Below are 16,628 nucleotides of genomic sequence, written 5' to 3'. Positions count from 1 at the left end.
TTCCCCTCTATTTTATTGAGAGAAAATTATAATAATTTTTTAAGAAAAAAAAAACAGAATTCAGTGTTCTTTCTTTCCACTTCATGAATTCTTCTAAAGGACATTAGGGGGTCTGAAAATTGATTCCTGAAGATCATGTTATTTTTTTTTCCCTCCAAATTATTCACTAACGGAATGTGATCCTTGTCAAATCTTTTGCTGATTTTCCTAAGGAGCGGTTCTCTTACAGAAGTTTTCAGACACTCTTTACCACCCCCACAAATTCTAGAATGTGTCCGCTTTCTAGTATGTTGAACATCATAAATCTGTTGACCACGTATTCCACAAGTAGATAATAAACGGTCTCATTTTTTCTAAAAATATCATAAATTTTTTACAAAAAATTATGATGAAATGTGTGAAATCTTCGAGATACAATTTGATTGGTTGGGACACGATGATATATATAGCAGTATCGTCACATCCCAGACTTTTTTTCCACAAAGAGATGCCTTCCTCAATTTTATTTTATTTTACTGACATTTTTCTTTACTTTTATTTTAAAATTTTAAATAATTTTAGTCGAATTAATAAAAAAATATATTAAATCTTATTAAATTCAATAGTTTTAATTATATTTCAGCCAAAAAAACCTAAAACCAATTAGCTACTTATAACTAATAGACATATTAAAAACTCAGCAAAATTTTTAGGAGTTCAAAATTTTTAAAAATATATCAATTAAAAAAAAAATTTAAATTGCAGGGGGTAGTTCAGAATCACCAGTTGTTGAGGTGCTCTTCACACATTTTCCCAATATTTTTTGTCCCACAAACATTAATTCTCAATCTCGGAATATATAAGGTAACCCCTTCTCCTTTCCCTTTATCTTTTTCTTTAGCTCCTCTTTGTTCTCTTTTAATTATACCACCCGAGAAGCAAGGCACTTTGTTGTCTCCCCCGAACAAGTATATAAACTCTCCACTTCCTCCTTCGACTTCCATGCACTTGAAAACCCATCAACTTCCCTTAAGTGATCTTCTTAGTAATTAAGAAAATCCCAATGGCGAGCAATATTAAGGTTTTCGGGTCTCCCACTTCCGCGGAAGTGGCGAGGGTGTTGATGTGCCTGTTTGAGAAGGATGTCGAGTTCCAGCTCATTCGCATCGACACTTACAAGGGTACAAAGCGTATTCCTGATTACCTCAAGCTACAGGTATAACAATCAAATCAAATTCTCTACATATACGACAAAACCGATCATTCGTAACGCAAGTGGTAAAGAATTCAGTAATTAGTTTCCGAGATCTTAAGTTCGAAACTTAATTACTTCATAGTTCTAGCTTTCTCTTAAAAAAAAAAATCTCTATATAATGCATTATTTAACATAGTATCGGAATAGTAAATTATGAGCTTGAGTCACACGAGAATAATTGATTTTGTCATTTAATTCAAGTTCATATTATAAGTCTAGCAAAAATTCTCAAGTCGAGGTATGAAATGAAATATTAAATATAAGAATATCATCTAAAAAGTATACAGCTCACCTATAAGGAGAAGTATTAAATATAAAAAATATAAAACAATATTATTCTCTATTTACTTTAATTAGCTTTTAGAGAATAATTATTTTTTCATATTATTTAAAGCTGTAATAATTGTAATTAATGTGATGGATTGAAAATTTATGGTTTCTAATTATTTTTATTTATTTATTTTTATCAGCCTCAAGGCCAAGCACTCACCTTCGAAGATGGGAGGAAGACCCTTGTTGGTAAGAGCAATGTACAATTTGGATATATGTATTTTATTTTCGTGTAATCAAGCTTTATTTTATAATAAAAGCCTAAGACGATAAATAACGACACCATACACTCTTCTAAAATTATAAGATTTTATAAATACTCAATCAAAATCTAAAATATCACATATACCAATCTAAATATATAAATATTTAGTACAAGTATACTATTATTTGCATTAGACAAGAGTTAAACACTAATTAACATAATGAAATGATGATTTTATTCTTAACTATTTCTTATAGGACAAAATATCAATACGTATTATTTTTAAATTTATTTTATTTTGAGTATAGATTTTTATTTTATAGCTTATAGTCTAATTGTTTTTAACTCCTTATTAAGTGTGTGATCCATCACTTTTATATAATTATTTTTCTTTATAAATTATTATTAAATTTATAAAAATTGCTTATCTGATAATGAGTTTATTTATTTTTAGCTTATCTGGAAATAAAGTTTTAGAAATAATTTGTTAACTCGAAAGGGCATTCAGAAAATTATTTTGATTTTTTTTTTTAGATAAAGTATTTTGAAAATTTGATAGCTACATCTAAATAGGAGTGTAAATTGGCTTGGTAGCTTGTCGGCTCTCCCTACCCAACACTATTTTTTTCATTTTTCTAGTCTTTACATATAATTTAAACTATTTAAAGATAGAATAATTTTGAAAATGACACATATATGAGATTTTTAATTTACACATAATAATTTAAATATTGAATTAATTTACTTAATAACTTTTACTTTTATAAGATTAAAAATATTTTAAATTCTTTAATAATAATAATAATAATAATATATTATAAAATTACTATCACTACAACAGAATTAGATTATAAGGATACATGTTTAGGACACTTTTGAGTAAGTGTCCCATTTATACTAAAACTTAAAAAAATATTTACTAATGCCTAAATATAAAGCCCAATCCAATCAAAAATAAAAGATTACTCTACTCAACCCACCACACCCAGTCAATTTGACCCGATTACAAACAGAAAAGAAAAAAAAAAAAAAAGAAAAATCAATTACCATATTTTCTTCTCTCTTCACTCAATCTACTGAGATTCTAGACGAAGAGTCATTCCTGTCGTCCTCCTCCGCCACCGCAGCCAACGAGATAAAGTTTCGGCGGTTGCTAAATGCTTAAATAAGTTGTTGGTAAATTAGCAGCACTCTTTTAAGTTATAGCGACACTCTTTAACTGTCACTATATATCTAGCGACCCCATATATAGCAACACTTTTTAAAAGTGTCGGCAATTTTAGCTAGCAGCACTTTTTTGACATGTACCTACACTTAAAAGTGTCGCTATAGACCGTTTTTGTTGTAGTGTATTGGAAAGATTTTAGAAGTAAGAGAAAAAAATATGTTTGTACACCCCTTTTATCGATAATGCTTGGATTAGGTTTATATAAACATTTCATTCCATCTCATTAGTAGAATCTTATAGAAAAGTAAGGTAGAGATTCAATGCAAAGATTAAAAATTTTAATTATAAAACTGCAAATCGAACCAAACCAAATCGACAACACTACTACAATCTAGTATATAATATATATAAAACTCGCTTGCAACAACCTCAAATTATGCACAATTTTTTCTAGAGTTTCTTGTTGGGGAGTAAAAGTGTTTTTTTCTTTTCTTTTTTTTTTCTTATTTACTTGTCCTATTATTGTTATTATTTTTTATTAAAAATAAAAAAAAGATTGGTAAACGGTAATTACAACTCTTCTTAATTCTTTTTAATTGTAGATTTAGCATTTCTCAGTCTGATTACTTTGCGTGCAGAATCGCGAGAGATATGCAGGCACATCGCGGAGAAGTACGTGGACCGCGGCAACAAGGACCTACTGCCGGCGGGCACGCTGGAGCGGGCGTCGATCGAGCAGTGGCTGCAGACGGAGGAGTGCAGCTTCGACCCCCCGAGCTCGGCTCTCATCTTCAACCTGGCCTTCAGGCCGATGCTGGGCGAGGATCCGGACGAGAAGGAGGTCGCGGAGAGCGAGAAGAAGCTGAAAACCGTGCTCAACATCTACGAGAGGCGCCTCCAGGAGTCGGAGTACCTGGCGGGCGACAAGTTCTCGCTCGCCGACCTCTCCCACCTCCCCAACGGCCACCGCCTCGTCAACAACGCGGGGCGCCGGTCCTTCTTCGAGTCCCGGCCGAAGGTGAACCAGTGGTGGCAGAAGATATCGAGCCGCCCGGCGTGGCAGAAGGTGGTGGAGATGCAGGTCTCGCCGCCGCAGATGATCTGAAGGGGATTGATTCGATATATGGTGATGATCATGATGATGATCACGTTTGCATGCTGAGTACTACTGCGATCGAAAATACGTTTGCTTCTTTTCTGAATGTTCTTTGAATAAGTCGTCGCTCCCTCGAACCCATGATGTGGGAGTCCCAAGCATGTTGTTTTGCTTTACGTACGTATGTGCATGCATGGTGTGGTGCTTCTCGCCCATGCAGGTGTTAATTAAAGAGTCTTTGGAGTGGTCGTTTGTTATTATGATGTTGTAATGCATGAACTTGATGCTCAGCATAAAAAACCTATTAATATAATTAAGCCCATGATCGATGTTGTGCGCGCAAATTGTCAAGAGATGGATAATGCTCACATATTTAGAATTTAATTAGTAATTAAAACTTAAATTTATCTTAAATTCGGGTTAAAATTGAATTGGAGTTGGATTTTATGTTAGTTTTGGTAAAGTCATTGGTTTCTTACTCCTACAAGATATACAACATGATTTGTTTATTTTTAAACAAATTAGTCAGAGTTAAGTAGCTCATCACAAACAACAACAACAACAAAATGTAGACGAAAAGGCATCAAATCACAAATTTACATATTTTTCACATATATAGTTCATTTAGTTACATAGAAAAAATATATATACAGCGGCGCCATACAGTACTCCGTTACACCAAAAAAATATGTATAAAACTAACACCTTAGAATTTTTTTTTTTTTTCATACAAATCTTATATATCACACTTATATATAGTTTTTTTAGTACTAAAAGTTTAAAAAATTATTTAAATTATTGAATGAATTGAGTGTGAGATTTACATCCCAATATTCGCGGATGCACAAGTTTCATTTCTGTGTCAATAATCTTAATTAATAAGTATATAGTTATGTACGTATATAAGCCTCTTTATAAAAGGTGGATTTTCATGTAACAGTTGCACCGCATCGTCATCATCTACGTATCTAGCCAATCAAAATTTTCATTTTTAAAAAAGTATAATAATATATTTTTTTAAAAAAGTATGATGAAATAAGTGAATTATAGAAACATAATTCAATCTGTTGGGCGCCACTTTAGAGTTCATTGAGGAGTTGCCTTGCTCTGACGCGAACCTGCAGTCGCACGAGCGCCTGCATGCAGAGGATGGCCACCTCCGCCTGCCGCCGCACGTACATCCCTCGCACCACCGCCTGCAGCCTCACCAAGCTCTTCATGGCCCTGTACGCTCTCCTCGCCTATATATATGCACCAAATTCGGCCCTCACACTACTGTATATGAATGGAGCTCTTTTAAAAGTATCAAGCAGGTTTTCGCCTCTTAGATTAAGTAATATGCCGTTAGAATAATAGTGATTCTTTAGGATTGAAAAAAGTGACAAGTTGAATAGTATATATGATATGAGGGATGAAAATAGTCAAAGAAGTAAATTTAACAGTAAAAAATTTATAAGCACTGAGTGGTTAGTCCTAGAATTGAGTAGGTAATTAATTAAATAGTATATATGATCTAACAGTTAAAAATAATCAAAAAAATAGATATAACGATGAAAAATTTACAAGCACTCAATGCTTGATGCTTTTAAAAGCACCGCCGGACTTTACTCTATATAGATTCTACAATACTTGAAAATACTAAAAAAAAGAAATATCGAGCCTCTTAAACTTTAGTTGTAGATTTAGTATTTTTCTTGAAAAATCATTAAACTTCAAATAGAACTATGTCAAGCGAAACACAAAATTTCAAGTATATGTGGGGAAAAAGGGATAGCAAATACATACCAAATGAGCCCTGAAGTAGGCTTGGATGGTAACGGCCGCCACCTCTTCCTGGGAGAAACCCTCCGTGCATACCATATGACTACCACACTCTTCACTGGAACCATCGGTAGCAGGCTCTTCGATCTCCTGGCTCAGTTTGTAAGCTTTCGCCTTGCTCTCGGGGCCGCTGTCCATGACGGCGATCGACGGCCGCCCGCACGGGGGTTGTGTGACTTGCATCAACGCACGACGGACCGCTTGGAACCATCGTCGGGGCCCACCTATTGGTGCGGCAACGTCGTTTTGCGATATGTTGGCGCGCTCTTCATGATGCAGCACGATGAAGCAGAGGCGGCGGCGGGCTCTGGGAGCCACAGCAGTAGTATCGGTTTGTGTGTTGCGCTCCTCTTTGTGCAGAGCCGTGTCGGTTCGTCGATTCGCATCTGCTGCGTCTCGGTACTGCACCGTGATGCAGCGGAGGCAGCGGCGGAATGTGTCCATGTTTGGCGGTTTCTTCGTTCTCTGTAGGGGTTGGCTTTGATTTATGCTGCGAATTGGAATGAATAACAATAAGATGTGCTCACCAGTAATGGCATATTTTGCTATTAGGGACAGATTGGAAGGTCTTTTTTTTTTTTTTTTATTGCTTAGATGAATGTTGAAGAGAAAGAGAGAACGTGGTGGGATGAACAAGGAAAGAGAGGGAGATCTGAAGCATTCAAATGCTAGCTAAGATACAGAGATATATATTTCTATACAAAAGCCCAAATAGGCCCAAATGGGTGAAGCCCAGCTAATTAAGAGCGAGGTGTCACCGGTCAATCGTTAGGGCTCGACCGTGACGCTCTTGAGGGCCACATTTGATAGTCTCGATTAAGCACGCTTTGTTTCGGGATTTTGATGCGCACCCAAATTGGTGCAATTTCAACTTGTACCCGCAGGGAAAAAGGAAAAATAAAAAAAGCTTAATTACTTGTAATTGATAATAAATTAGCGGAGAAAAATTGATCAAGCAAAGCCAATAAATAAAAAAAGTTAAGGAATTTGTTTCAAAATTCGTGGCCTATGGTTTTGGAGGTGAATATTTACTCTTACTCATAACTACTAAATTGATATCTCTTACTTTTATTCACTTATAATTAATATCTCATATTTTCTCTTACTTATATAGTTAATAAACTAATAATTATTTTTAAAGATTTCCTACTGGGGCGCTATCGAAATTGGACATCCAAATGATAGACTTTCGTCCAAAGTCCATTTTGCAAATTGAACGACAGCGATATATAAATATTAGGGATAATTGCTTATATATTTCTGAAAAATTTTCGACTTTCGTACTTACCCTTTTAAGAAAGCTAATACCAAAAATATCCTTTTAAGGTTTTAAATTCTTTTAAATATATCCCTAAAGTTAAATTTTTTTATTGAGTTACTAGGAACAGCCGTTATTTCTGTGCCCTTTCAAATATAACCTTCTATCATTACCAACTTAATTTTCTATTTACCCTTAAGTTAAGGGACAAAAAAAGTATTTTTACTTTTTGCCATTTCAAATATACACTTCTACAGTCACCAACTTTTCTTATTTGCTCTTAAGTTAGGGGACAAAATATATATTTTTACTATTTTTAACTACAGTATAAATTTAACTCAGGTTTAATCGGAGATGACTTAATAGTTACTAACAGTGGAATATTTTTGAATAATAAAGAAATATACGAGGGGTATATTTGAAATAAAAAAAATATATAAATAAATAAGATATTTCATAGATTTTGAGAGGTATATAAGCAATTACCTCTAAATATTATCCTATATCGAGCATCATTGGCATATATGACATTTTATTTATGATGTACAACTAGCTTCAATGGCATTATACATGTGAAAGATTAAAACAAAAGTGATTTTGTTGACTTTGTATCCCATTAAGGATAAGATCAAGTACAAGCTTAGTCATTCAACTTTTTGGTTTGAACAAAGAGATTCAAAGCACAAGTTGTTGTACAAACTAGCAATTGACAATATTATTTGCAAAGGAAAGCATTAGTGTGCTAACCAAACTACAGTGGCTGGTTATGATACCCACTAAGTTTTTATAGTTCTTTTTATAAAAAAAAAATTCAAGGAGACAAGGACTGTAGTTTTTATAAGTTTTAATTAATATGAGATGATATACATGCGTTACAGCTGGTATTCTCCACTGTAATCAGTTGGGTTGTCATTTTGAAACATTCAAAAGCAAGTTAGTCTTTTTGTTTTTTTTTTCTCATTTTTGTTTTGTTACGAAAAAAGAAAGTTGAGCAACCCAAAATTTAATAGAAAATATTCCCTCCCAACAGTCCTATTTTGTATACATCTTGGATTTACAAGGCTGAAATGCAGATAACTGTTTTGAAAAATTTGTTCTTACACATAAATTATTTGTCCTATCTTTAGAATCTCTATTTTGTCTACTTAAAATTTAAAATTATAACATTTAATTCAACGTTGTTAGTGCACTGTTTTCGAATATAAATTGCATAATACAACTACGTAACTTATTAAGATACCTATTATACTCTTAAGAATGATAAAAATTCATAATAAACAAAGCGGGTAGCGTGCAGTATGATATACTTTTTTACGATAAATTCGTTAAATGACAATCTTAACAACTATCTAGTTGATGAAGTTTTGTTGTCATCTTCTTATTTAATTAACAACACTACAATGACATTTTTTTTGCATTATACAATCACGATGCAATTCACTATGTTATGAAAAGAAACCTTTTTTTTTTTTCCTAAAATGCTTTGGTCGTCAAACAATTAGGCTTAATATGATTGGAATTCAAACTTGTTTGCATAGTCAGAAAAGGTAGCAACTGAAAATATCTTCCCTTCTTGAACTTCAATTCCGCCACAAATCCACAGCAACATGCTAAAATTTTTTAAAAAATATTAGACTAAATTTTTATGTATGAAAAAAAATATTCCCGATCCAAATTGTATGTTAGTGTACTGGTCAAGGTAAACAATGCACACTATTGAGTTCCGTCGTCAAAGTCACTTAACTTTATTAAGAATGCATAATTAATCTCCATTATGATTTCAATCACTACTTGCTTCTTAATTTCCAAACTGTCTCTGCGTTGCGACAAAAAGCCCTAATTTTTTGTTCAGTCATTGTCCTTAATTCTCCACTTTTAAACTAATAACTTACAAATTGTCGCGAGAAAAATATTTTTTTTAAAAGGAGATCGAATATAATCGAGATCCTTATTGATGCCGAATAATTGTGAATACTTTTTTTACTTGATAGTTTATTAAGATAAGATCAACCAGATCATCATGATAGCATAAGATTATTCATCACCTACAAAGATGAAATTATGGGTAAAAGAAATGTTGGAAAGTTAACTTGATTGTAAGATGCAATCTGCAACAACCTGCAACAGTGGATTTTAAGTTAATTTTGTGTTTAGCTGCATATATGCTTAGGCAAAACAAAAAATCATTATTAGTGAGTTTACTATGGCATGAAAGTAAAACAAGCTTATTGCAGAAGCTTGAATTAGCAACTGGCCTGCTTATGTTGCAACACAAAAACAAAAATAGAAAATCAAATACAAAATTTTCTCTTTTTTTTTTATTTTGGAGAATTTGGAAAGTTAGGCTCCCTACATTATCTCCCTGAAGGCCCACCACAGGCGACTCGAACTAGGAGGTCCACAACCCTCCAAACTCTACGCACCTACAGGTGTGTTTCTAATAAGATTAGTTCTACCGAGTTATGAATTTTTATTTCGAACATGTTTTGTTTAATATTGCGGAATCATCTCCAGTTTCTTGGTTGAGATAACCATAACTGCAGTATACGACATCCATCTCCCTGCGGTTAAGGCAGTGACTTCGAGCATGGCCAAAGAATTTTTTAAAATGTCCGGTGGAAAATCGATTTCACTTTGCTCCAGCTCTCCTCATGCAAAGAAAAAAGTTTCCAAAAAAAATTCTTATGATTAGTTTGGATCGATCGAAATCTAGCGGACGAGAATGTTTAGAAGAAATCCAATAAGAAACTATCCTTTTAGCATGTTTTTTCGCTTTGTGTGAGTTGGCGATTAGATCAAATCTGGATCAAATCCTTCCTATCCAACAGTTTGTACTTGAGCCAAAAAAAATAAAAAATAAAAAGTAAAAATCTTTAAGCACATTCGCAATAATTGCATGTCCTTTTAGTAAAGTTATTGTAAGAATAAACGAACTTAGACCGAAGACTTCGAAGACGTAGGCCGTACTTTACTCCTACAGCCGTGGCAACAGCGCACACGATCCTAGCAAATAGTATTCCGCCACGTAAGGAGGCAAGTGGACCCGACCGCTTTGGACCCCGTGCGTTGTCTTGTTCCGATTCGCTGAATCGCGCACGCGGTGGGCCCCACCATTTCTGTACCGTGCGTTGTCTTGTTGGGGTTCGCTGAATCGCGTGTTCGGTGATCGACGGCTGACGTAATCCCGTTCCGCGACATCGCGCCGTCAGCCCAGATGCTCGGAATAAAGTCGGAAAACTTTGACCTGCTGCCCACGTCGACACTTTCCTTGGCCTCCTCCACTGTTTGAATTTACAATTGCACCACGCGAACAAAGAACTAATACATGTTATTCTCAGTTGCACGACTTATATTATTAAATAGAAATATAATGGATGATAAATTTATTTTTATAAAATTTAATTTTTATATATTGTCCTTGTAAAATCTTGATATTTTTAAATATATCTTTACCGTTAGAATCCATTAGAAAATTTAAGTTAATCATAGATTAAATACTTAATCCTAATTAGTTTTTAATATTTTTACTCCTCTTATATTATACTGTCATGACTTTTGGAGAGACATATTTATGATAGTAAAGTTGAAAATATAAACAGTTTTTTAACGATTTTCTAACGGTAATAAAGCAGAGTCCATATTTGAAAAAATCAGAATTTTTACAGGAATATTAATATATGAAAATTAAATTTTGTAAGAATATATTTGGAGGAGCCTATATGAAATTAACCCTATTAAAATTTGAGTCCCTCTCTAGCTCTTTCTCTCTCTCTCTCTCTCTATATATATATAGTAGGGCTACTATACTCTTATGACCTTTTTATACTTATAAATTTTCGATCGTTGGATAAAGTGATGTGCGGTTAGAATGATAGTGGTTTCTGATTAGAATGATATATAGTGATCCTCTAGGGTTGAGTGGGTGGTTGATTGAATAGTATGATCTATTGGATGGAAATGGTAAAAAAGGTAGATCTAACGGCTAAAAACTTATAAGTACAAAGAGATCTATACTTATAAAAGTATAGTAGTAGACTCATATACTACTTCATATATACTCTAATAAGAATAAAGTTTTTTGTACTTATAAGTCATTTTTAATAATGAAGCTTCCTAATCGGCAATTCACACCGTTAAATATGATTTAGCATTTGAAATTTGTAGAAAATAAATTTTATAATTTTTCAAAATTAAAATAAAGTCCACCAAGCAGATATAAAATGAATAGTCAAAATTTAATGACTTTCTAAAAATGGATGATTCGATCCTTCAATTTAAAATCGGAGTTATTGTTCTTTATCTAGATAGTAAATGAAACTTTTTTATCAAAAATTTAATTAATTTTAATTCTTTTATACTATTAAACTAACAAGTATTTCATATTAACCGTTAAAAAATATTAATTTTGAAATCTTTCGATCGTAAGGTAATTGATATTGAAAAATTATGAAATTTGATTTCTAGAAGTTTCAAATACTCTAAATCATATTTAACGGTATAAATCCTCGATCCGGAAGCTCAATCATTGAAAACGACTTATGAGTACGAATATAATTGTACTCATAAAAATATAGTAATCCGACTTTCTTTCCTTCTCTCTCTCTATTTATATGTTGAATTGTGTTCTAATTATTTTAATTATTTAATTCTATATTCTAAGCTATTTACTTACACATTTACTATTAATAAATAATAATTATTTAATTGCTAAAAAGCTCTTTTAAAAATTTATATTGCCTAGATATGTTTATTGAAATTAATTACTTATTAATTAATTTTGTTTAAAATAATTTTGTTAATAATCAAGCTGATAAAATTTAACAAAAATAAAAATTAACAAAAGTATGGAAAAATTAACTAAATTTTAGTGCTAAAATATTTTACCCTCGCCATGTAGCACAGGTTTTTAACTAGTTTATATTGAAACTCGACTTCTTTACCATCAGCAATTCCTACAATTCAAATAGAAAAGTGCTAAGTCTACAACTCGAAGAGAATTGTAGGATTACAACCCTTAATTAATCTAAACGTTGTAATCCTCTTCATTAGGATACAATTCTTTTTATTTTAATATTTTCTTAAAAATAAGACTAGTAAAAATAAAAAAAATAGCCCTCAAATGATGCGATTATAAGATTTTACATTCCCATTTTAATTGTAGGGCTAGCATTGGATATATACAAACTTAATGAACTCACTTACAACTTAACACGTGTGAGTTGTCGAAGCTCCGATCCGCTTGATGCTCCAAGCCTAACTCGTTGGCCCACTTAACGAATCCTCAGTAACATGCATATTAGTGATTGCATAGTACGTGTATTTGGATCCTGCTTTTTATTTTTGAGAAATACTAAATCTATACCAAAAGGGGTTGTAATCTCTTCAAATCCCAGTCCAATGATTTCTAGAGTTTAATTAGTTTTTTTTATAATTTTTAATATTAAAAAAACTAATAAAATTAGTGTATGTAGCTTGGCCTTTAGACGATCAAAGTTACAGGATTATAATCCGTAACGAATTATAAACCTTGCATTGCGCTTGTTAGTAATTTTATAGGAAAAACTTCAGAAAAACCTCACGCGATTTCGCACTTTCTTACTTTAGTACTTTGTAGTTTAAAGTGTATCAATTTGGTGACCTGTGGCTTCATTTTTCTTTTTTTCTTATTAATTTCACTATTTTTTTTCTTAAATCAGTGACAAAATTAAAATTAAAGGATACTAAAGTGAATATTTGATAAACCTAGATGGATATTTGAAATTTTTTGTATATAATTTAACAAAATATTAACGAAAAAGCTGACGAAAAGATAAAAATAAAACCACATATCACCAAATTGAAACACTTTAAATCACAGAGTATTAAAGTGAGAAAGTGCGAAAATGCAGGGAGATTTTTGAAGTTTTCCTAATTTAAAAAAGCATAAAAAAGAAAAGTAATTAACCCCACTTCCACCTTGGATCCCTATAAATACGCAAACACACCACCCTCTTCTTCCTCAAACCTAAGCCTAGTTATTATTTACTTACGTACTGCTTAAAGCTATAGCGATGAAAAGCTCACTCAAGAGCTTTTTGGTCCCACTTCTAACCCTAGCTCCATTAGCCATTTCCCGAAGCCCTAATACACTTTGTTCCACTGCAATACTCATTCTCCTCGCATGGCGCCTCACCACTTCCCTTCTCCACTGGCTCCACCCCGGAGGCCATGCATGGGGAAAGTACGTGAGTTACAGAGCTTGTGAGCGTTCCTCTCGATCCATTATTCCCGGCCCAAGAGGCGTTCCTTTCGTCGGTAGCATGCGCCTCATGTCGGGTCTCGCTCACCGCCGCCTCGACGCCGTGGCGCGCTGCCTCGGAGCCAAGAGGCTCATGGCCATCTCTCTCGGCGATACGCGCGCCGTCGTCGCCTCCCACCCCGATGTCGCGAAGGAGATTCTCAATGGACCGTCTTTTTCCGACCGGCCGCACAACCATTCCGCCTACGGCCTCATGTTCCACCGCTCCATCGGCTTCGCCCCCTACGGCGCCTACTGGCGGACCCTACGCCATATCGCGGCCTCTCACCTCTTCTCCCCGCGACAAATTGAAGCTTCTGCTTCTCACCGCTTGCACGTCGCCACGGAGGTGGTTTCCGCTCTCCGACAATTGGCCATCGCCCGTAAAGCCGTTGAAATTCGCGGGCTCCTCAAGCGCGCCTCGCTCTTCTTCATCATGCGCTCCGTGTTTGGAAAGAAGTACGAGCTGTCGACGGAGGCTGAAGCCGAGGTCGAAGAATTGCTCGGCATGGTTGACGAAGGATACGACCTCTTGGGCAAGAGAAACTGGTGCGACTACTTCCCTCTCCTCGCCGGGCTCGACCTACAACATATCCAATCTCGATGCTCCAAGCTCATGCCTAAGGTGAATCGATACGTGAACTCGATCATCGACGAGCATCGATCCACGGCCGGTACTGAAACCGAACGAAGTGACTTTGTAGCAGTATTACTTTCGCTCCAGCAAAGCGAGGGGCTCTCGGATGCCGACATCGCTGCAGTGTTGTGGGTATGTTTACTTCTTTCTCTGCACTCGAGACTTTTTTTGATATTTTTAGTGTGACGAATTCGGTACCGCTATAATACCAAGTAGTAGTGTTGAGATCTTAACGAACCTCTACCTGTTGTTATGGCATTCACGCTCTATACAGCTGGTATTGTATATGGAACTAATTAACATGTAATCACTCGAAACATATGAGAGAGAAGGGGAAACAATAACTTATGCAAGCAAATTAAAGTGAGTTTTATGTCACCATTTAGTACGTCGATGAATATAAATAAACTAAATTGAGAAAAATTAAATAAAACTAAAAATTTAGAAATCACTGAACTCCGAATTATATGCTATATACCATATTTGGAAAACAACCATTTTCTCTGTAGCTACGAACAACCATTTTCTCTGTAGCTACGAGAGAGATTGATGTATATGTGTGTGTGTGTGTGTGTATGTATATATTCACTTCAGATTCATGAAATATATATTGCTTTTTAAATCTTAAAGAGTAATTAATGGTGTAATGTTGTTATATAGGAGATGATATTTAGGGGGACCGACGCAACTGCGGTGTTGATGGAGTGGGCATTAGCTCGACTCGTCCTCCACCCGGACGTCCAAGCCAAAGTCCACGCCGAGCTCGACGAAGTCGTCGGGAGGTCAACGCCGGTTAACGAGTCGCACGTGCCGAAGCTCGTGTACCTCCAAGCGGTCCTCAAGGAGGTGCTCAGAATGCACCCTCCGGGCCCACTGCTTGCGTGGGTCCGGCAAGCCACGTTGGACGCTGAGGTGGACGGCCATTCTGTGCCAGCTGGCACCGCCGCGGTGGTGAACATGTGGGCCATCACCCACGACGCCGATGTGTGGCCTGAGCCCTTCGAGTTCCGTCCCGAGAGGTTCCTTGCTGCGGGTGCCGGCGCCGACGTCGTCGATCAATTCTCCGTGCTCGGCGGCGACGCACGCCTCGCGCCGTTCGGCTCGGGCAAAAGAAGCTGCCCGGGGAAGGCGATGGCAATGACAGCTGTCGGCTTCTGGTTGGCCACCCTCCTGCACGAGTACGAATGGGCGTCCCCGTCCGATGCGCCGAGTGTCGACTTGTCGGAGGTTCTGCGGCTCTCCTGCGAGATGGCCGTTCCGCTTGAGGTTGTGGTGCGCCCAAGGCGAGTTATATGAACACATCGCATGCAGTACTATTGTGTGTCTTATAACTGTGATAATATGATGTTAAGGGTGAAGTTTAATTAGCTTCATGTGTTTTAGCGCAGTTTTATTTTGTCACCCTTTGATTTTATAACAATGATTCATCGTTAAATAGAGTGTTAAAGTCGTACATTTACATACCACAGAATTTACATTATCCTGTGGTTAGTAAAATACGTCACTTTACTATCTTATTTAACGATAAATTTTTATTGTGAGATAAGAATCAAATCAAATTACAAGGTGACAAAGTTAAAATTATGTTAAATCATGTAAGAACTAACTGTAAGTTTGCCTGTGTGATAAAATAAGGGACTACTGCGATTGATCTATTACGGTACGTGTCGGTATATTGTAAGTGGGCGTGTTTAATTGCATGCGATGATATATTAGTTGCTCGATCAGCATTGTAAGCTACCGTGTTTAATTGCATGTGATAATATGTACATAACGTCTTTCGTAAATTCAATGCTCTAATTGTGTGTTTAATTATATGTGATAAAAGAGTAAAGCTATATTTATATATAAATTTTACAATACTTTACATATTAGCATCCGGCGACATTTAATTAGTGGTGAAGTGTAAATTACGAGAAGGTAAGCATGACTTATAATTTTAATATATTGCAATTGAACTTTTGAATTGATAGTTTGTAAAATATTATAAAATTTATTTGTAAGTAAAACTTTTTTTTTTGTGAGAAAATTAAGTTACCTCATTCATATATATAATTAATGCTACACGCGCTTTTGAAACTTTCACACTTGTATTAATACTTTTGCAAATTAATTTTAGAGTGCATGACTTATTTTTTCTTACTAGTTTTCTCATATTTCTATTTTTGATTGCAAAAGTTAAAAAATTGTCTAACCTCTTTGATGAATTGAGTGTAAGATTTACGTCTAACATTTCAATGTACAAGTAAATTTCTCTTAATTTAATATATACTTTCACAATTATGGTAAAAAAGTAATTATTTCAACAAATTAAGATCAAATTCGGTTTGCCATTTGATAAATTGTTTGAGAAAAAGTAACATATATGGACTAAGAACCTGCTGTAAAACAAAATTAATAAAGAAAAATGCTACGTTTACAATCAAAAAAGAATTATAATCTGGCAACCACTCAACCAAGGGGGTTTAGTTAATTGAATATTTTTTGGGTTTTGATTAATACTTAAGAAATGAGTGATAAGACTAGTGAAAATTAAATCGGCTTTTGAGTGATAGAGTTATTGGGTTACAATATTGTTTGGATCATACATTTAGCACTGCTC

The 16,628-nt window shown here is 34.8% G+C and overlaps 3 protein-coding genes across 3 annotated transcripts; 2 read left to right on the top strand and 1 right to left on the bottom strand.

The window, feature by feature from the left end:
* LOC109713782 (glutathione S-transferase F10-like) lies at window positions 970–4,362 on the top strand. The gene is made up of 3 exons (XM_020237973.1): window positions 970–1,195; window positions 1,705–1,753; window positions 3,576–4,362. Exons 1-3 carry the CDS (start codon window positions 1,043–1,045, stop codon window positions 4,040–4,042), a joined length of 669 nt encoding a protein of 222 aa, XP_020093562.1. The 5' UTR covers window positions 970–1,042; the 3' UTR covers window positions 4,043–4,362.
* LOC109713834 (protein IQ-DOMAIN 31-like) lies at window positions 5,113–6,043 on the bottom strand. The gene is made up of 2 exons (XM_020238064.1): window positions 5,819–6,043; window positions 5,113–5,274 (listed from the first exon to the last, which is right to left on the bottom strand). Exons 1-2 carry the CDS (start codon window positions 6,035–6,037, stop codon window positions 5,113–5,115), a joined length of 381 nt encoding a protein of 126 aa, XP_020093653.1. The 5' UTR covers window positions 6,038–6,043.
* Window positions 13,163–15,485, top strand: LOC109714450 (cytochrome P450 78A9-like). The gene is made up of 2 exons (XM_020239088.1): window positions 13,163–14,158; window positions 14,687–15,485. The coding sequence occupies exons 1-2, from the start codon at window positions 13,163–13,165 to the stop codon at window positions 15,320–15,322; spliced, it is 1,632 nt and encodes a 543-aa protein (XP_020094677.1). The 3' UTR covers window positions 15,323–15,485.

Source organism: Ananas comosus, linkage group 8 (assembly GCF_001540865.1).
Source record: "Ananas comosus cultivar F153 linkage group 8, ASM154086v1, whole genome shotgun sequence".
In the NCBI taxonomy this organism is placed as follows: Eukaryota; Viridiplantae; Streptophyta; class Magnoliopsida; order Poales; family Bromeliaceae; genus Ananas; species Ananas comosus.
Note: the sequence above shows the minus strand (reverse complement) of the source record. Positions and strands in the feature narration are given on the sequence as shown.

What these genes read in the sequence shown, in the direction of transcription:
- LOC109713782 (XM_020237973.1), top strand. Translation starts at nt 1,043, where the DNA reads ATGGCGAGCAATATTAAGGTTTTCGGGTCTCCCACTTCCGCGGAAGTG. An exon ending in CTGATTACCTCAAGCTACAG is followed by an intron (nt 1,196 to 1,704) that starts GTATAACAATCA and finishes TATTTTTATCAG; the next exon opens with CCTCAAGGCCAAGCACTCAC. An exon ending in TGGGAGGAAGACCCTTGTTG is followed by an intron (nt 1,754 to 3,575) that starts GTAAGAGCAATG and finishes CTTTGCGTGCAG; the next exon opens with AATCGCGAGAGATATGCAGG.
- LOC109714450 (XM_020239088.1), top strand. Translation starts at nt 13,163, where the DNA reads ATGAAAAGCTCACTCAAGAGCTTTTTGGTCCCACTTCTAACCCTAGCT. An exon ending in ACATCGCTGCAGTGTTGTGG is followed by an intron (nt 14,159 to 14,686) that starts GTATGTTTACTT and finishes GTTGTTATATAG; the next exon opens with GAGATGATATTTAGGGGGAC.
- LOC109713834 (XM_020238064.1), bottom strand. Translation starts at nt 6,037, where the DNA reads ATGCAAGTCACACAACCCCCGTGCGGGCGGCCGTCGATCGCCGTCATG. An exon ending in CCTACTTCAGGGCTCATTTG is followed by an intron (nt 5,275 to 5,818) that starts GTATGTATTTGC and finishes GCATATATATAG; the next exon opens with GCGAGGAGAGCGTACAGGGC.